Source organism: Canis aureus, chromosome 19 (genome assembly GCF_053574225.1).
Source record: "Canis aureus isolate CA01 chromosome 19, VMU_Caureus_v.1.0, whole genome shotgun sequence".
In the NCBI taxonomy this organism is placed as follows: Eukaryota; Metazoa; Chordata; class Mammalia; order Carnivora; family Canidae; genus Canis; species Canis aureus.
This window is the reverse complement of record NC_135629.1, coordinates 57223250-57243187: the sequence shown is the minus strand read 5'-3', so window position 1 is coordinate 57243187 and position 19938 is coordinate 57223250. Positions and strand designations below refer to the sequence as shown.

The 19938-nt window shown below is 56.6% G+C and overlaps 1 protein-coding gene and 1 long non-coding RNA gene across 19 annotated transcripts in view; one reads left to right on the top strand and one right to left on the bottom strand.

Moving 5' to 3' along the window:
• The window catches only part of CELF5 (CUGBP Elav-like family member 5), a 48376-nt gene extending 37879 nt beyond the window's left edge, over window positions 1–10497 (top strand). For 12 of the 18 annotated variants that reach the window (XM_077860526.1, XM_077860523.1, XM_077860533.1 and 9 more), the window contains 5 exons: window positions 1093–1155; window positions 1551–1634; window positions 4868–5011; window positions 7058–7315; window positions 8121–10497. In XM_077860526.1, coding sequence (XP_077716652.1) covers window positions 1093–1155; window positions 1551–1634; window positions 4868–5011; window positions 7058–7275 — 509 coding nt within the window. In that variant the 3' untranslated portion in view covers window positions 7276–7315; window positions 8121–10497. Of the gene's footprint in view, window positions 1–1092; window positions 1156–1550; window positions 1635–4867; window positions 5012–7057; window positions 7316–8120 lie in introns of those variants that run through there. The other 6 variants (XM_077860528.1, XM_077860527.1, XM_077860525.1 and 3 more) reach the window with 5 other exon arrangements.
• LOC144290876 (uncharacterized) lies at window positions 10177–15647 on the bottom strand. Its single transcript, XR_013358370.1, has 2 exons — window positions 15271–15647; window positions 10177–11455 (listed from the first exon to the last, which is right to left on the bottom strand). It is a non-coding gene; the product is annotated as an uncharacterized LOC144290876 (long non-coding RNA).
• Between the last annotated feature and the right edge of the window lie 4291 nt (window positions 15648–19938).

Sequence of the window (19938 nt, the reverse complement as noted above, 5' to 3'; positions counted from 1 at the left end):
CCCATATTCATACCCATACCCATATTCATTCACGTATGCATCCATTCAGTATTAGGCACCGAGTCAGGCTGGGCCCTGCCCTTGTGAAGCAGAGGCCCCACCTTTCCCTGCCCTACACCGCGATTCCCAGGCAAGCATCCTCCAACGCCGTGCTTCAGTGAAGTAAGCCATCCGCGTTTCCACCATTGAGGAGAATTTATTTTTATTTTGAAATGAGTGGAGCTCACTGGGAGTTTCAAAAATAGTACAGAGAGGTCCTGGTCCCTTCAGCCCAGCCACCCCCCACCCATGCCAACATCTTACATAACCTGAGCACATGGTCGAAACCGGGAAACACACTGGTACAGTCCAGTGAACTCAGCGAGAGCTGGAGACCTTATCCACACGGCACCACGTTCTGTGTGCACTCGTGTGGGTGGGTGGGCAGGGTGGGGGTCTGTGCCATTTCATCACAGGCATAGATTTGTGCAACCACCACCACCATAATCAAGACACAGAACTGCTCCATCTCCGCAGTGATCCGTTCATGTGACCCCTGCATGGTCACCCCCACCCACACCCCATCCTCTAGCAACCACTCTCGATTCAGAATCTTTTGGCTAAATCCCCACCACCACCACCACCACCACCACGCACCAGCTCCAGTGGTCTGGACAACCTCCCCTCCCCTTACTTCCCCCCCTGGGAGCAGGTGGGAGGACACAGCCCTGTGGGGGATCCACGGGGTGTCTGATGAGTGAGGCAGGGGGTGGGAGAGAGAGAAACGGCGGGTGTGGGGGATAATCAGGAGCAGAGGCCTTAAGTCCTGGAGAACAGTGCAGGGGTCCATATGGGGGTGCTGGTCTCACCTCTCTGGAGTCCTCTTCGACTTGTGCCGCTGCCGATCCGAGGGGCCCTGTGCCAGCTGCTTCATCTCTCTCAGCCTCTGTTTTCCCACCTGTAAAATGGGGACCCTACCTGTAAAACGTTTATGCAGAGGTGAAGCTGGGGCGGGGTGGATGTCTATTGCTCTCCTTCCGGGCTCCTAAAGCTCGGGGCGGACGGAAGACTTCTCGTGCCCCCGTCCCACTCAGCCCTCTGTCTGCCCCGCAGCTCAGAGCCCGACCGTGGCCGAGACCCTCCATCCCGCCTTCTCCGGAGTCCAGCAGTACACAGGTACGCGGGCAGTCGGGCCGGGGCGGGTCGCGGGCGGGGCCCCGCCCCCTCGGCTCCGGCGGCCTCCCTAGGCCAGCCCCGCCCCTAGCCCCGCCCCTAGCCCCGCCCCCGCAGCATCTGGTCCCGCCCCGTTTCTGTCCGAACCCCGCCCTCAGGCAGGCTCCGCCCCTCGAGCTCTGGCCCCGCCCACTCCGGCGGGCACTCGTGTCATTGGCCCCTCCTTCAGCCCCGCCCCCGGCCGCGGCCACGCCCCCGGTGGCTGGCGTTGGCCCCGCCCCCTCCCGTGGGCACGCCCTCCGCCGCGGCAGCCCCGCCCCCCGCCCCCCTCCCCCCGCCCCGGGGCGCCCGCCGGCCTCACGCCCGCCTCCGCCGTGTCTCGCTCCCGGTCTCCGCAGCCATGTACCCCACCGCGGCCATCACGCCCATCGCGCACAGCGTCCCCCAGCCGCCGCCCCTCCTGCAGCAGCAGCAGCGAGAAGGTGAGGGGGCCGCGACCTCCCCTGGGCGCCAGCCCCGCCCTCTGACCGCCCCCCTCCACCTCCAGGACCCCCCCACCCCCTCCTCCCAGCTCGGCCTGGCCGGGAGCGCGACCCCGGAGAACCGCGGCCTGGAGCGCCGCCTGCTGGCCGGACAGACCTGGGTTCGAGTTCTGGGGCTTCTGGGGGAGCTGAACCCGGAGAGCAGAGCGGGGAACCCTAGGAGAGCGGTGACCCCACCACCGCCAGCCGCCCTCTGCAGGACCGGCTGATTTCCTGGATTTTTGGAAAGAACGCTCGTTTTGAGGTCGGGAGGTGGAGGGGCCATGAGATGTCTCGGGTAAACTGAGGCCTCCCCAGCAAAGTGGAAGGAGGGAGGAGTTAAGATTCTGGAATCAGACAACTCGAGTCCAGGTCCACCCAGTTCTGACTGTGTAAGGAAAGCACTTCGCTGCCCTGTGCCTCAGTTTTCTCCTCTGCGACAGGAGCGACCATCTGTGTCAAGAGGTGTCCCTGGGAAGGAAGCAGGGCCGGTGGGACCCGTGGTGCGGCTCAGCACCCAGCAAGGCCCCTTCCCTTGCCGGTCCAGCCAGTGGGGGTGGGGGAGAGGTGACCCACTAGAGAAGCCCCAGATCACCCCATGGCCAGGGGAGCTCCGCAGATGGCCTGGCACCAAGACCAAGTCCTTGGGGCCCCATTTCTCCCTTGCCCTTGGCCTGTGGAAGGGGCGGGGGGGACACTGCCAGGGTGCAGGAGCTGAGCTTTGGAGGCGAGCCCTAGGCTGAGGGGTCCCCAGCCCTGCCAACCAGATGCTACCCCGTTCCCCGTCAGATTTTACCATCTCCAGGATGCTCTGTGGTTAAAGTCACAGACAGTGGACATAAGGATTCGGCAGTGCCAGCAGCTCCAGTGTGACTTTTGGTGACCTCCCAACACCCCCTGTACCTCCCACCCAGGGCCGGCCAGTGGGAGCTTCAGAGAGGGCCCAGCCGCCTCGGGTCACTCGGACCTGGGTGTCTCCCTTCCCGGTCCCTTCTCCAGCTTCCCCCAACCTGGGCTGGGGACGTTATAGCACTGCTGTAACTCGAGACGTGCGTTCTGGGGAGTTCTGGAGAGTCACCACGGCATGCAGAACCGCGCAGTACCAGACTCCTGCTTGCATGGGGTCAGGATGCACCATTCCAAACCTTTGTCCGTGACACGTCAGAGCAAAACAAAACGAAAGACAGAACCCTAATAAAAACGGTAGCACAATGTCACGCATGTGAGCAGGTCCAAAAAAACCCACAATGACCTGACCCTTTATCCTGGAAGAGGGCTCAGGTCTGCGCGTGGAGGTGGCACTGATGGAAAGGGTTGCAGCTGTGGGTGCAGTGAAGAGGCTTGTCTGAAGTCAGACGGGGAGTCGTGACCCCAGACGGGGATGCGTGTGGCTCACAACACGCTTGGGGAGCTGAGGGAGTGGTAGGTGTTCCAGCCATGTGTGTGTGTGTGTGTGTGTGTGTGTATCTGTGGGCGCGTGTGTGCATACTTTGTTATCTCAAGAGGTCCGATTCAGCTGGGTGCGGCTCTCTGTGTTCACCCCGAGTTTCATGGAGGTGAGAGAGCACATGAGCAAGCGTAAAATCTGTGTCGAGGTCAGAATTGTGCCGTCCGAATCAATCGCAGTGATGACGTTGGAACACACTTGTGTTTTAAAAACGAGCATTTTTAGAACTGTGGCCCTAATCGGGAAGGTAAGGGTTAGACGTCAATGTGTAGTCTTGGACTTTATGTTTCTGGGGTGGAGCGTACCCATTTCCAGGCCAAAGGGAGTTCTTGGTGGTGGGGTTCCCCAGGTTTTGTGGGGCCATGGGAGAAGGTCATCCCTTGGTTTGGGATTAGGCAGATTTGGGGACTGTTCATGGCTTCGGATAGTGGAGGTTTTTATTTTTTATTTTATTTTATTATTTTTTTTTGGTGGAGGTTTTAAAATTGGATTATTATTTATAGCTTTTACATGAGTCAGGCATTGGGGATTATTTGGGGAGGGGATGGTTTTGAGAGTTTGCTATGCTTTTAAAAATTATTTCTAGTTGGCATAGTATATCATTTAAAAATTATCAGGTGGGGGGGCTGGTTACCTGTCTGGCTCTGGGTAGGGGACACAACTCGACCTCAGTGTTGTGAGTTTGAGCCCCACGCTGGGCATGGAACCTCCTTAAAAATAATTTTATTTTTATTTTAAAAAATTTTTAATATATTTTTTTCTCCTTAAAAATAAGATAAAATTACCAGGTGATTTGGGAGCTAGAGAGTTTTCTTCTTATCTTACTCGATTTTATTTTTGTGTCATCTGACTTTTGAAAGTTATTCAGGGTTTGGAGGATCATCCACAGTTTTGAAAAATATCTGGATTTCTGGGGCTTGGGACCAGGGAGTTACTTGCTTCGTTTTATTCTGTGATCGTTGGACTTATAAAGCGTGGACAGTTTATTTTATTTTATTTTTTTTAAGATTTTATTTATTTATTCATGAGAGACAGAGAGAGAGACAGAGAGAGAGAGGCAGAGACACAGGCAGAGGGAGAAGCAGGCTCCATGCAGGGAGCCCGATGTGGGACTCGCTGAGCCACCCAGGGATCCCCTAAAACCTGTTTTAGATTCACAGAATTAGTGCAAAGATAGTGCAGAGGGGCCGTCGTATACACCACATACAATTCGTCTGATGCTGTAAATGATCTGGAGTTTCAGGTTTAGGTTTTATTATATTTATTCATGAGAGACACAGAGAGGCAGAGACACAGGCAGAGGGAGAAGCAGACTCCTCATGGGGGGCCTGATGGGGAACTCGATCCCGGGACCCCAGGGTCACAACCTGACCGAAAGGCAGATGCTCAACCGCTGAGCCAGCCAGGCGCCCCAGGTTTGGGGACTTTTCAGGGGTTTCCGGTTGGCTGGGATTTGGGGATTATCCAGGGTCTGGCATTGAGGGTTTATCTCAGTTTTGGGGGTGTGGGAGGGACTGTCTGAATTGTGTGAATTATGTAGGGCCTGAGGATCCCGAGAGGTTCAGGGTCCCCAGGTGTGGGATTAGGCAGGCGAGGATCCCCTCCCTGCCGTCTCCACGTGCCCCTGCTTCCCCGGTACCCCCACCAGCTGCAGATGCCAGATGTGGGCTCCGGTCCCGCGCCCCTCCCCCGGGGGGTCCGCCTCCTCTCCTTGGGGGCTTTATGTCTTTCTCTCCCCCACCTGCAGGTCCCGAAGGCTGTAACCTGTTTATCTACCACCTCCCCCAGGAGTTTGGAGACACGGAGCTGACGCAGATGTTCCTGCCGTTCGGCAATATCATCTCATCCAAGGTGTTTATGGATCGGGCCACCAACCAGAGCAAATGTTTTGGTGAGTACCTGCTCCGGGCACCCCGTCCTGTCCCGCTGGCCAGCCCCGTCCCCGACTCCGCCTGCCGAGGAACAGGGGCGCGGGCGGGCGTGGTCCAAAAGAATCCCCATTTATAAACGAGAACGAGCACTTAGTAGGCGCCTGCTGTGTGCGCCAGCCAGTGCTGGGTGCTGGTACACAGCAGTGAAGGGAGCCAACGAAATCCCTGCCCTCCGGAGCTCAGGGCCCCGCTGTGCTGGCAAGCGGGGTTTGTCCACGGCGGAGATGTTCTGCATCTCTGCCGTCCGAGCCATCAGCCGCCGCTGGCCGCCCGGCGCCTGAAGCGTGGCACCCCACCCACAGAACCCAAGCTGTGGTTTTAACGAATCCAAATCTCAATAAGCACCTGTGGCCAGCGACTACGGAGTGGGAAAGCCCAGGTTTACGGGCAGCAGATGGAAATACACAAAGCAGGACGTAGGCCAGGGGGCTGGAGGTGGCGTGACAAACGCCATCATCATCTACTCCTAAAGACGTAGAAGCTGGCACACAGGAGGCAGTGTTTCGGCTCGGCCCCAAATGGTGAGATTTCCCAGCCACAGGACGTCGGGGGTATGGCGTTCCAGGCAGAGGGAGCAGCACATGCAAAGGCCCTGGGGCATGACCTGTCTGGCAGGTTGGAGGGCCAGCCAGGGGCCCCAAGTGGGTGGCTGGAGCAGAGTGAGAGAGGGAGGAGGGGAGGGGAGGGAGGGGACAGGGCAGGTCCTGCAGGGGCTCGGGGGGCTCCAAGTTCACACAGCAGCAAGAGGCAAATGTAGTTTTTTTTTTAGATTTTTTTTTTTTATTTACTCATGAGAGACACAAAGAGATGCAGAGACACAGGCCGAGGGAGAAGCAGGCTCCCTGCAGGGAGCCCGAGGCGGGACTCGATCCCAGGACCCTGGGGTCACGACCTGAGCCGAAGGCAGACGCTCCATCGTCCCCAAAACATAGATTAGAGCCAGTCTGTGTGACTCTAAAGTCTGGACTCTTAATCCCACCCTGTCTTACTCAAAAGGCCAACTGTTGCCTATCTAGTAGGCACCTCCTGTATACGTTCAGTATCCCCATGAAGTAGAATTGTGCCTATTTACTGAGGGACGAGGGAGAGGCTCAGGATGGCCACACAGCACAGCTGAGGCCACCCAGTAGGGGTGCTCGTCCAGTGCCCAGGCCCCTCCTCAGCGTCCTGCTTGCGGGAGGAAGCAGGAAATGTGTGCCATGGGGAGTCCTGTGCCTTCTCAGTCTCAGTATATTGGGGCGGGCGGGGCAGGTGTTAGGGACATGACAGATAGGAAGACGTCACTCCCTCGCTGGCTCCACGTTCCCTCATGGCTCCCCGTGGGCCTCCACTCACCCCTGTCCCCACCACCTCTCTGCCTGGCCCCCCACCCGGCCTCTTGAACAGAGCTCAGGGACCCCCGCCTCAAATGCCTGTGCATGTGGTCCCTCGGTCCAGAGGGCCCCTGGCCGCTGTGGCCCCACACCGTCCCGGGAAGCCTGTGAGGGGCAGGAGTGGGGCGGGTGGCCTGGGGTGGCAGGTGGAGGGAGCTGGGGCTGCTGGACACTGCAGGGGTGGCAGCCTGGGATGTTTCTCATGGCCTTGGGGGACATGGGGGGAGAGGGGGTGGAGAGACAGAGATGGAGAGACGAACGGCAGAGGACAAGAAGAGTAGAAGGTGCACAGGACACTCAGAGTCCGATGCACAGTCAAGATCCCAGAAGGATAGCGGCCTCAGAGGGGCAGGGGGTTAGCACCCAGGGCCCTGAAGGAGGCGGGCATCCAGGATGGGGAGGGAGGAAGGGAGAATGTGACCCTCCCAGGACCCCCAGGCCTCCCCTGCACCCTCTGCAGCGGGGGAAGCCGCAGCAGAGCAGACCCCAGGTAAGGAGCAAGCACCCCGTCCCCAGAGGCATGCAAGTCCAGAGGGTGTCAGAACCAGCCCCGGGCTGCCATGTGTGCTCTGGTGCCCCCTCCCACCTCGCCGGGCCCATCTGCCCCTGCGAGCGCACACCCCCCGCCCCCAGGACCCCGCGAGCCGGGAAGCCGGGGCTGCAGCACTGGAGCAGAGGACGCCCACGTTGCCCACCATCGCGGGTCCGCCCCGGTCTCCGCAGGCTTCGTGAGCTTTGACAACCCGGCCAGCGCGCAGACCGCCATCCAGGCCATGAACGGCTTTCAGATCGGCATGAAGAGGCTCAAAGTGCAGCTGAAGCGGCCCAAAGACCCGGGACACCCCTACTGACCGCGCCCACAGCCGCCCGGAGGCTGCGGGCCTGGCCCAGGTGAGCCGCCAGGCGGCCCCACCCACACCCACCCACCCCCTCCCCGTCTTGGCCAAACACCCCCTCATTCTCCAAACCCTCCCCAGCCCCCCGGGGGATGCTGCTGGAGACCACGAGGAGCCCCCAGTTGGGTCGGTGGGGACACAGTCACCCCCATCCCCCCTTTGGCCGGGGCTGGGACAGAGGGTGGAATTGGGGTCCGGGGGTGGTTGGGGGATCCTTCCAGAAGAAGGCTTTGAGGGATGAATAGGAGTTCATCCGAGAGGCCAGGTTTGGTCTGGGGTGGGGCAGGCCATGGGGAGGGGCTTGTGTCCTGTCCTAGGAATTGGGGAGCGGGGCCCCCGTCCATAGCCCCTCGTTTGGTGTAATCGTGCTCAGAGGACTGGTGAGAAAGTGGAACGTTTGCCCTGCTCACCAGCGTGCCCCCCCAAAGATACCCCCAAACAGATCTCCCAGAGTGTATTTTGCCCTCAGAGAGAACACCTTTATCAACAACCAAACACCTTCCTTGGGGAACGAACAGAGAGCCTAAGGGGCCAGTGGGGAAACGTAACTGGCCACAGGCCTCGGTGAGCCTCATCTGTGCAGTGGGTTCGTGAAAGTCGCCTCCCGAGAGGCAGCAGGGAGCATCCGCTTGGGGATGCCGCGTTTTCCCAGCCGAGCCCAGGACCCGCCACCTGGAAGGCTCTTGATCATTTGTTTCGATTCTCTTTTTTTCCACCGCGAGCGCCGTCATCATCAAAGCACCGCGCCTGGGGTCTGGCGCGAAGTAGGTGCTCAGTTAGGGGCTGCGCGTGCTTTTCAGACCCCGGCGAACCAGCACCCACAGATCCGAGGGTATTCAGTCACGGGATCAGGCACCCAAGAGACGCCCCATGCTCCTGAACACTCTGGGACCGCACATCCTTGCTGAGCACCTACTATGCGCTGGGCTCGGTTTCCAGCGCTCGGGGTCACAGCTGTGAATGACCAGAAGCGGGGTTGGGGTTGGGGGAGGGCTGCCTCTGCGGAGCTTCAGTGCCCGGGAGCGGGGGAGGGGACACGAGAAGAACCCCAACTCTTGCCCCACACCCCCCCACACCCCCACCCTGGGTTTGCAGGAGGAAATGGGCTCCGAGACCCAAAGTCCCCTCCAAGGCGGTTTGTTGGCCTCCGAATCTGAAAATGGACTCTCTGTCTCTGACAAGATAGGGGCCCCCCGGGTTCCCAGAACCCAGCCTGGCCAGGGCAGCGGGGCGGGTGGGGGGCACTGCCGTAGGCCTGCGTGCCCCCCATCACTGCGCCCTAACGCCCCTCCCTTCTCCGCCAGGTGAGGGGGCCTCCCCACCCCAGGAGGGCTTCCCGCTTCCAACCGATCCCGGACTTTCCCGTAAATTACAACCGAGTTTGGACACCAGCCCTCCCTCTCCTGTCCCACCTCCCCTTGCCCCCCACCCCCTAATGTGAACGGGCAGGGGGGTGTCGTGGTCCACCCTAGCGCTGGAGGGGGAGGCGGGCTCCTGAGTCGGGGGCCGAGGGTTTCACCGCCCCCTCCTTGGTGGCTTCCCCAAACGAAATCTCAACGTTTCCTATATATATATATGCATATATATATAGAGCTATAGACAGTATATATATTTTTTGAGTGTAGATCATGGGACCAAACTTTTCCGACTTCCTTCCGTCCAAGAGAAGGTGACCCTGGCCCGGTCACTCAGCAGGGACATAAGAAGGGCTGAGGATGACCGGGCAGCCCAGTGTCTCCCCATCTCCCGCTGTCATGTCAGACCAGGGCACCGAAAAGCACTGGGAATCATCAGCCAACGCGATATACCTCCAGGACTTTGGGCCCCTGCCGTCGACGGTTCTCGCAGGCCTCCCGGCTCAGCCAGCTCAAGTGTCCCTGGTCTTAGCAGCAGCTCCCGGAACCCCCAACCCCTCCCGCGCCCCAGGGCCCTGCCTTCCCCGACGATGTAGGCACAAGAGAGACCCCCGCCCCGGCCTTCCCCCCATCATAGCCTTACTCATGTGACCAATAGCCCTTAGCTTTCCGTCAGGGGCAGACAGGGTCGGGGGAGCCCCCCCCAACCCCTCGTGCCCCCTCCCAAGGGCAGGCAGCCACCCTCCCTGCCTTCGGATCACCAGCCTGGAGTTCACGATCTCATGACCAAGATTGCCAAGCGCGTTGGACGAGCCCAACCTGCACAGCACCCCTTTACCAGAGATACCTCTACAAATGATTTTTTTTTTCTTAATTTTGGTCTTTCTGAGCAGATACAAAGAAGAAAAGAGAAAAAAAATGGGGAAAAAATCAGACGACAGTGGATTTTTGTTTCCTAGTTGGGGCGGGGAGGGAGGTCTTGCGGGGCATCTCTGTATAGCTACTCAAACCGTGAAAACCCACCTTGAAGCACAGAGTCAAGTTCGTGGACGTCATTGGGGCCTCTTGCCAAGTGAGGCGCCAGAGAACTTAATAAGCTCAAGAAAAGAAGAAAAAAATTTGTAAAGAAAAAAAAAAAAACAGCATTCCCTTTTGTTTCTACCAAAATGTGTTGACTGACCCAGAAAAAAAAAAAAAAACACATAGCAAAAAAAAAAAAAAAAAAGGAAAAGAAAAAAAAAAATCTTATGACCAACTTGTTTCGATATTCCAGAGTTTGATAATTGTTCCGAGACACTCTAGCGTGCCTGTGTCCCGTGCGTCTGCGTGTGCAAGCACGTGCCCAGGGGCCCCGAGGGGGCCTCGTCCGCGTCCCCGGCACCTGCCAAGCCCCCGCCGGGCCTGCTTGGGAGTGCGTGCTGGCGTGCAGTGGCGTGTGTCCTTCTGGTCCATGTTTACTGGCTGTAAATACCATTTTTATACTCCACATCGAAGACCTACGTGATTTGTACGATGTACTTTATTTCTGCTACGAGTAATTTCATGAAGTTTCAACTTGCAAACCGACTTTTGGAGACAAACCGCCACACACACACACACACACACACACCTCTACACATACACACAAACACACAGAAAAGGAAGACAAGAAAGGGACTTCGAGGGAACTTTGGGTTGGCGTGGTTTGGATTTCTGGCTGGAGAGGTCCTTGTCACTGTGGCGTGTTCAGGTGAGAAGCTGCGAGCATCATCTTAATGTCCAAACGCCTCTCTTTGGTCTGGAGAAACTGAAAGTTTATTTAATAAAAGTTTTACTTGCTAAAGGACTGGGTCCTCTCTTATTTGCCCTCTCTCGTCGATGAAAGGCCCAGCGTCGCAGAACATCCCCGTGACCGGGCTTCTGGCTGACGCGTGCGGAAGTTGCCCAGATGGGACCGTTTCTTCTGCAGAAGAGCAGGTGGCTGTGCCGGTGCAGCCACACGCGTCCACAATGCAGACGCCGGCCGTGCGCCCACCCCCGTGCTGGCCGCCGTGACCGGGGGGCTCCAACGTGCGTCTCCTCTAAATCGAGGTCAAATTCACGTAACGTAAAATTCTCCATTTTTGCCACTTTAAAGTGTACGATCCAGTGGCATTAGGTAGGTTCACAAGGTTGTGCCTAATTCCAGGACATTCTTACCCGCGAAAGCAGCCCCGTCCCCATGAACACTCACCCCTTGTCCCCCTCGAGCCCCCTCCCTGTCCGTAGATGAGCCTGTCCTGCATGTGTCACACACGTGGACTCACACCCCACGGGGCCTCCTGTGTCTGGTTCCCTCCCTGAGCGTCGGGGGCTCGGGGTCCGACCCCGGGGTGACGTGTGGGCGCCTCACTCCTGTCCGCGGCTGAGGGACGTGCACTTGGGAGCACGGACCACGTTTTGTGCATTCGTTCATCCGTCTGCGGACACTTTGGGTGTCACCTCCTTTCGGCCGTTGCACGCGGTGCCACTCTAGATATTCGGGTGTGTGTGTGTGAACACCTGCCTGGGTTCCTGGGTGCGGGGAGTGGGGCCGCGGGGCCGCTGGGTGGGGTGCCGTGAGCTCTTGGAGGGGCACCCACCTGGTGACCGGAGACAGAGATGCGCCGTCAGACCTGAAACAGCTGAGGACTCAGCAGCGTCTCAAAGAGGTGAGGCCCAGAGGAGGTGACCCTGGGGAGGTGACAGGGCTGTGGCTGAAGGAGAACCAAAACGAAACTGCATGCTGCTCCTTGCCGTGCTCCTGGGAGGCCTAGAAGTCCCTAAAAAAAATAAAATAAATAATTGAGACCTGGGGTTAGAGACACCAGCTCGGGGCAGGGTCTGGCTGGGCAGGGGTGCAAATAGTGGGGACGGCCACAGCCACACTCATACTGACCACTCATCAGTGAGCCACTTAACACCCCGCCAGCCACTTGCCACTAGCCACGTCTTTCCATCTTATCAATGACTCATCCCATTTTCTGGTTCAGGAAACTGAGGCCCAGAGACGGCAAGCGCCTTGCTCCAGCACGTCAGACAGGGCAGGGCCAGTTAGGGAGGAGGCTGGGAAGCTGAGTCTGCCTGGCAGGGCTTTGTGGGTGGAAGGAACAGCCTGGGCAAAGGCTCAGAGGCTGAGATGTTGTGGAGGTTGCACGGTCGGCTCAGACGCAGCTCTGGCGGCAGAAGCAGCTGCGGAGGTGGCGGGGCCTCAGCTACACGGGCCCCTCGTGATTCAGCAGCTACCAGGTGCCGGGCCTTGTCCCCGCGCTCCCACGGCGCCGGTCAAGGGGGAAGATGGCAAACAAAACCCCAAAAAACCCAGAAGTGCCCATCCCGGCAAGAAAGAGTAACTGCAGAGTGTGCTAAGAGTTGTAACCACAGCGACACGAACGAATCTGGGCTATTATCTCGAGGGCAGTGAGGCGCCCCAGCAGGGCTTTTTTTTTTTTTTAAGATTTTTATTTATTTATTCATGAGAGACACAGAGAGAGGCAGAGACACAGGCAGAGGGAGAAGCAGGCTCCACGCAGGGAGCCCGACGCGGGACTCGATCTCAGGTCTCCAGGATCAGGCCCTGGACTGAAGGTGACGCTAAACCACTGAGCCACCCGGGCTGTCCTCCCAGGGCTTTGAGCAGGGATCCGACTGGCGAATGAGAAGGAAACAGGGGCGGGGTGGGGCATCCTGCTGCTGGGAAGTAACTCCATGCTCTGGATGATAACGTGGCCGGACAGTAGTTCCACCAAGCATTGATTAAGCACTTACTATTTGCCAAGCATTGTTTCAAGCCTGAGTCACACACGCCAGTAGCCGCCGCTCATCACGCACGGCTATTTAAAAGTTAAACCGATTTACCGAAATTATAAATTCACTTCCTTGGCCAACCCAAGCTGCGTTTCAGGGGCTCAGCAGCTCTATGTCCATCACCGCACAGCGTTCCCGCGGACAGCCCTGGGCCGAGCGTCTGTACGATGTCACTCACGTAACCTGCCACCACCCTGTGAGGTATGTCCTGATGACAGCCCCATTCTAGGAGTGAGTAAACTGAGGCCCAGAGACAGCAAGTGCCTGCCTGAGGCAGCCCAGCAGGAAGGCGATCCCGGCCCTCTGGCTGGCCTCTTAACCACGGTGCCAGTGCCCAGTGCCGTAGTGGCTAAAATGCAAATGTATTAGATTGTCATTTGAATTATTTATAAGACTCCAACATGGGGATCCCTGGGTGGCGCAGCGGTTTAGCGCCTGCCTTTGGCCCAGGGCGCGATCCTGGAGACCCGGGATCGAATCCCATGTCGGGCTCCCGGTGCATGGAGCCTGCTTCTCCCTCTGCCTGTGTCTCTGCCTCTCTCTCTCTCTCACTGTGTGCCTATCATAAATAAATTAAAAAAAAAAAGACTCCAACAGAAGCTTTTAACCATAACTAAGACCCCAACAGAAGCTTTTAACCTTAACTCAAAGTTGCCAAACGTTTGAAACGTGCATCCTCACAATACAGCAGTTCGGGCGTGTGCTTGAGACACCGAGGCCTGCTGTGATGTCGGGGTCCACCCAGTGGGAGGGGCTCAGTGAGGTCCAGGGTGTATCAGTTAGCGATCACTGCCTAACAACCACACCCCCTCCCAGCAGTGTAGGAGCTCAAAGCAACACGCATTTATTTTCTGATGGTTCCTGCGGTCAGGAATGCCGGAGCTGACTTAGCTGGGTGGTCCTGGCGCAGGGGGCTCTCCCGTCAGCACAGAGGCCAGCACATAGGAAGGCTGGACGGGGGCGAGAGGAGCCGGTCATGCTGGTGCCCTTGCAGGGCTGCTGGCGGGAGGGAGGCCTCAGCTCCTTACTGCGTCGGTCTCTCCGTGGGGCTGCTCATGACCTGGCAGCCGGCTTCCCTGTGACCCAAAGGAGGAGCAGGGGAGGGACGGAGAGAGTGGATGCTGCCTTTTATGGTCTGTGTCCAGGTCACACATCACCACCCGCACCTCGTCCGTGTGGCTGTCAGAGGATACAACCCTCTCCAGGCCACGTCCTCTGATGAAAACGAGAGAGTTGCAGGGAATACCGGCAGGGAATACCGTGTGTGTACGTAAAGCATGCATTCTGTCCAGGGACGCGTGTGTGATCGCAAGGATGTTATGATCACACACGCTGGAGGTGTGTTCACCAGGATGGGGAAGGAGGTGGCTTTGGGGAGTGGGGAACGGAGGGTCTAGAGGAAGCACAGTGGAGCCTCACCTGCAATCTTTACAAGGTGGGTATATTCATTGCTTAGGAAATTAAGAATTCATCTTAAATACATCTTGTGAAGATGCAAGAATGGAAAAGGCAGGGATGGGAGGCACTTTGGAAAGAGCGCCGGCATCTCCCATGACTGCCCCACCGCCCTGTGGAGAGGCCCACGTGGCAAAGACCAGCCATCAGTGAGGGACGGAGTCTTGCCAGCAGCCACACAAGTTTGGAAGTGGGTCTTTCCCCCATGAACCCGCCCTGGCCATGCCCTTGAATGCAGCCCACCGCAGGCCGGGAAGCAGACGAGAGAACCCAGCTGAGCACCCTCAGGCTCCCGAGCCTCGGAAACTCAGACAATGAACGGTTTAGGCCACTAAGGTCAAGACTCCCAATCTTGAAGAGAACTTCGGCACAGTTCAGATCGCCAGGATAGAACTGGACCAACTGATCCTCACAGTCATGCAGGTAACTGAATTGCAAGCGAAGCCGGGCCGGGATGCGCCAAAACCAATGGCTGGTTACTGTGCGCATACGACGTGCCTGACACGCTGGGCTCGGGCTCGGTTCCCTAAATCTGCCCGGTGCCGCCGGCTGCGGGTTTTATCTACTTCCCTATTCCCGGGGCCTGGCTCGGAGCAGCTGTTTGCTGAGCGTCCTAAAAGCATAGTCCTGAAGTCTGGAGGCCTTGCGCCCAGGGTTGGAATCGCAGTCATGACACTTGTCAGAACGGTGGCCTATCCCTCGGCTCAGACCTCTCAGTGTCCCCTCTCTGCAGAGTAGGCTCACCGGGCACCCCGTTTTGAGGGTTCTTGTGGGAACGAACGCGTTAAAATATTTAGAAAGCACGAAGGAGTGAGCGGGCTACACAAGCGGCCAAAATAAATCAATCCCTTTTCCAACTTTCCAAAGACTTCCTCCCAGGACACCAGCAGGGGGCAGCAGAGACCAGTATTGGCGTCACCATTTTGAAAGGCCGCGAGCATTTATTGAGCACCCGCTGTGTGCCATGCACTGCTCTGGAGGCTGCGGGAGGTGGCAAGGGGAACTGTGGGTTCTCTGCGGGGACACTAAAGGAATACCCTGTCCAAATGTCTCAGCCCGTGCCTTAAGGCCGGTGGGGTCAGCCCCGTCCCCTGCGCGGCTGCCAGGCCTTGGCTCTCCTTCCCACTCCGGATGCTGAGATGCTCGGCTGGGACGCAGGCACACGTAACTCCTGAGCAGAGGGGACAGCACTGACCGCGGTGGAGGGGAAGGGGTCAACCGGGCCCCAGTGGCGGAGCAGGGGACGCCAGCGGCGTGCGTGGTGGTCAAACCGAGGGTAAGGTGGGGCGCCCGCCCCCCCCCCCCCCCCGCCCCAGGATGCGGACTGCATGCTCACCTCTGAGTTCTCAGGACCTGCTGGGTAGAGTCGCGGTCGGCCCGCCCTGGGGCAGCCTCTTTCTCTCTCCAAACCTCAGTTTCCTCATCTGTAAAATGGGACTCGCGACAGCATGCCCCGTCCAGGACTGCGGAGCTCTCATCAGGGAGATTAATTAATGCACGTAAGTTGCGACAGCCGGCGTCATTTTAATGCAGTCCGATGAGGCAAAACAGAACCTGCTCCCAAGTCGGAGCAGTGAACCCTCAGACATCACTCCTAGTGGGTTCGGGCGTCGGCAGCATCTATCGAGCACCTGCTGTGTGCACCCCGGCAGGTCCCACCAGACCGGAAAGCCCAAAGCTCCCAGAGGGCACGTGCAGCACGGCGCCCCGCCCCCGGCCCCGCCTTCTCCCCGCCCCCTCTCTGTCCCGAGCCTATCAGAGTGCGGCGGGGGGTGGGGACTATCTACATATTCATGAGGCCATCAGCCAATCCCCGGCCGGGACTCGGGCGGGTCTTTAGAGCCCGGTGAGTGAAGCCTTAGGTGACCCTTAAAGGTACAGTACCGGCCTGCAGCGAAGGGAGCCTGGCACCTCCCGGCCCGCCTTTGGAGGTGCGTCCAGCCGTGGAGGTCTGTCCAGACCCCGCAGGTTGGGGGGCGCCCAGCAGAGAAGCCGGCTCAGGCCAACGGCGCCGGAGCAGGGGGTAGGTAGGCCTCGAGCGCCCGCTCCCGAGCGAGCCCGGGTTCGCCACAGGCAGCTTAGCTTCAGCACCGGGGGGCGCGGACAGGGCCAGGGGCGCGCCGGCGGGGGGCCGCGTGGACGGGCCGGGGGCAGGATCCGGAAAGGAGCCCAGGCAGCCAGCCAGCCCAGCAGGGGCCGGGGCCTGCCCTTGTCCGCCTGTCCACCCCCCACCAAAGCCTCCAATGAGCCAAGAATCCACCTGACACCCTCCCCCAGAGGCTGTCCCTCCGGACCCCAAGACCTGCCTGGACCCCCCCCAACCCAGTCCACCAAAGGGCACCCGTGAGCACCCGAGTCGGTGCGGCCCTCCTCTGCCCACAGCCCTCCAGGACTCCCACCTTCCTGGGGGGAAGAGCCCCAAACCTCCCCGAGGCCTCCCAAGACCCTGCAGGACCTACTCCCATCCCCTCCCAACCTCACTCACTCTGTTCCAGCCACACGGCCTCTTCGTTGTTCCTCCAACACTCCAGGCAGGTCTTGCCCCAGGACCTTTGAATAGGCCCTGTCCTCTACCTGGAACCCTCTTCCTCCAGCTTCTCACCCGCAAATTATTCTCACTTTCTTTCCACACACAGGGGTAGCCTTGGGGGAGTGGAGGTGGGAGATGTTAGCAGAGGGCTGACTAAAGCGGTTACAGTCTCTGGAGACCTGGTGACAATGCTGGTCTTTATTCAAAAAATATATTTATTCATATATATATAAATATTTTTATATATATAAAATAATTTAATGTTCACCCCCCACCCCGGCATACTGTGAGCTGCCCGATGGCAGGATTGGGGTCTGCCTTGGTCTTGTTATGTTCCCCAGGGCTCAGTACAGGACCTAGCATACAGCAGGTGCTTAATAAAAGTCTGATGAATCAACAAATAAGTGTCTCATGCCCAGAGCCCTAGCTAGGAGGCATCTGACATCGCACCGTCTCTCGCAACAAAGCTGCAAAGAAAAACGTCACTGGACCCATTTCACAGATGGGGAAATTAAGACCCAAGGAAGGAAAGTGGTTGGCCCGAGCAAACCCAGGCAGACACGAAAGAGGCTTCTGGTGGTCGTGAAAGGTCTCATTCCTCAGAAGGCGGCATGGGGGGCAACGGTGGAGCCACACGGTTGCAGAGGATGGAATCACCTGGCAACCCAATGGCAAGATAGCGTGCGGCCCAGTCGGGGAACGGGTCCGGAGCGGAAAGTCCAACCCGTGCAGACAAGAGCACTGTGGTCAAGGGATCACGCCATCCCCCAAGTGACGGCAGCACCTGCCACTTGCTCTAACCAATAGCGTATGGCAAGGGCGATGGTGTCAACTCCCATGGTTGGGTTACTTTTCTCCCTCTTGTGTTTTTTTCTTCAATTTATGCATGTAACGTAAAATATGTGTAATACTGTGCACGTAACGTAAACTCTATCATTTGAACCATTTTCAGGCACACAGCGTAATGGCACCAAGCGCATTCATACAATCTATAACATACGCCTTTGACGCTGTAATTTTTTCACCTAAGTGCCGTTTTAGCTGCAGCTCATACATTCTGATGTGTTGTGTTTTCAGTTTCGTTGAATTAGAAGTATTTTCTCACATTTCACGTGTTCCTCTCTGATCTGGATTCTTTTTTTTTTTTTTTTAAGATTTTATTTATTCATGAGAGACACAGAGACAGAGGGAGACATGGCAGAGGGAGAAGCAGGCTCCATGCAGGGAGCCTGATGCAGGACTTGATCCCGGGACCCCAGGGTCACGCCCTGAGCCAAAGGCGGATGCTCAACCGCTGAGCCCCCCAGGCGCCCCCTCTGATCTGGATTCTTAAGAGAAGTTGGTGGCTTGACGTCCAAACATCCAGAAATTTGTTTCCCCACATGCCTCTTTGCCAATGATATATAGTTCCATTTTGTCATGGTCAGAAAACATTAATTTGGGCGGCTTGAATTCTCTTAAATTTATGATGGTTCATTTCACACCCTGTCTTGGTGAATATGACAAAAGAATATGGTCTCTCTTGGGGGATGTTCCATGTTAACTTGAAAAGGAGGCATATTCTGTTATATGATGGCGTGTTCCATCACACTGAGATGGAACTGAGCCACCCAGATGTCCCTGTTTCTTATATTTTATTTTTATTTATTTTTTTAAAGATTTATTTATTTATTCATGAGAGACATAGAGAGAGAGGCAGAGACACAGGCAGAGGGAGAAGCAGGCTCCATGCCAGGAGCCTGACGTGGGATTCGATCCCAGGACCCCAGGATCCCACCCTGGGCCAAAGGCAGGCGCCAAACCACTGAGCCACCCGGGGATCCCCCTGTTTCTTATATTTTAATTGTCTGTTGTTAGACAGTTTGCTGATTAGATGTGCTTAGATGCACACACATTCCGGATTCGGGGACTGAGCCCACCATCAGTATGCACACCTTGCTAAGTGTCTGCCTTGTCTGTGTTTAATATATTCACCCCAGTGTATTTTAACTGTTCCCTCATACATTTCCTCCATCCTTTATCTTTATATTTAAAATGAGTGTCGGGGATCCCTAGGTGGCTCAGCGGTTTGGCCCCTGCCTTTGGTCCAGGGCATGATCCTGGAGTCCTGGGATCAAGTCCTGCATCGGGCTTCCGGCATGGAAACTGCTTTTCCCTCTGCCTGTGTCTCTGCCTCTCTCTCTCTCTCTCTCTCTATGTCTATCAGAATAAATAAATAAAATCTTTTAAAAAATAAAAAATAAAGTGAGTGTCTTGCTCATCATAATCCCCCCCCCCCAGTATTCATTTGCTAAAAAATCCTTCCTTTCTCCTTCATTTTCAAGTGATACTTTCATTGGGTATAAAATTCTGGGTTGACAGTCTTTTCCTGTCCGCAGATATCACTCCATTGCCGTCTGGCCTGTACATGTTCAGATGAGACGTCTGTGGTGACTCTTACTGTGGGTCTCCTGTATGTGATGCATCTCTTTGTTTCCTTAGCCCCCTACAAAAATTTTCTCTGTAGCTTTAATTTCATGTACTTTTAAAAAGAATTTATTTATGGGGACCCCCGGGTGGCTCACTGGTTGAGCATCTGTCTTCAGCTCAGGGAGTGATCCCGGGGTCCTGGGATCGAGTCCCATGTCAGGCTCCCTGCATGGAGTCTGCTTCTCCCTCTGCCTGTGTCTCTGCTTCTCTCTGTGTGTCTCTCATGAATAAATAAATAAATAATGTTTTTTAAAAGATTTTATTTATTTATTTGAGAGAGAGCAAGAAGGAGAGGGAGAAGCAGACTCCTTGCTGACCAGGGAGCCTGACATGGGGCTCGATCCCAGGACCCCAAGATCATGGTCTGAGCCAAAGGCAGGTGCTTTGCCGACTGAGTCACCCAGGTGCCCCTAATTGTATTCTTTTTGCATATGACTTACCTAAGTAGGTGTTGAGTGGGGCAGGGCGATATTTATTCTGTTTAGTAGTTTCTGAGCTTTTGGGATCTGTGATTTAATGTCTTTAATTTTTGAAACTTATTGGCCAGTCCCTCTTAAAATATTCAGCCTCTTTTTTTTCTTCTGGGGATTCCGATGACACGTGTGTTAGATCATCTGATCCCGTCCCACAGCCCTTGGATGCTCCTAAGCTGTCAATCTGTCCGTTACGCCTCTCTAACACTTGTTACCTTTTCAACAGAGAGAGAGCAGACTTTAGACTTCATCTCTGGCCAGAGGTGGATAAGACTGAGGCGTTTCCTGCATGCATCTTTACCGCTGGCCTTGACTCATGGCAGCCTGAGGGGCGAGTTATATTTTTCTCTTTAAATACACCTCGGTCTTTTTATATGGATAGTTTGATTGAAAGAAAAACATTGGGCAATGACTGGACAGAATGGAGAAGGCGAGTAACAGAAGGCTGAACAGGGCTGAACGGGCCTCATCTAGCCTGCTTGTTCGGCCGCTGGGGAAACCAAGGCACAGTGTGGGCAAAGATCTGTGCACC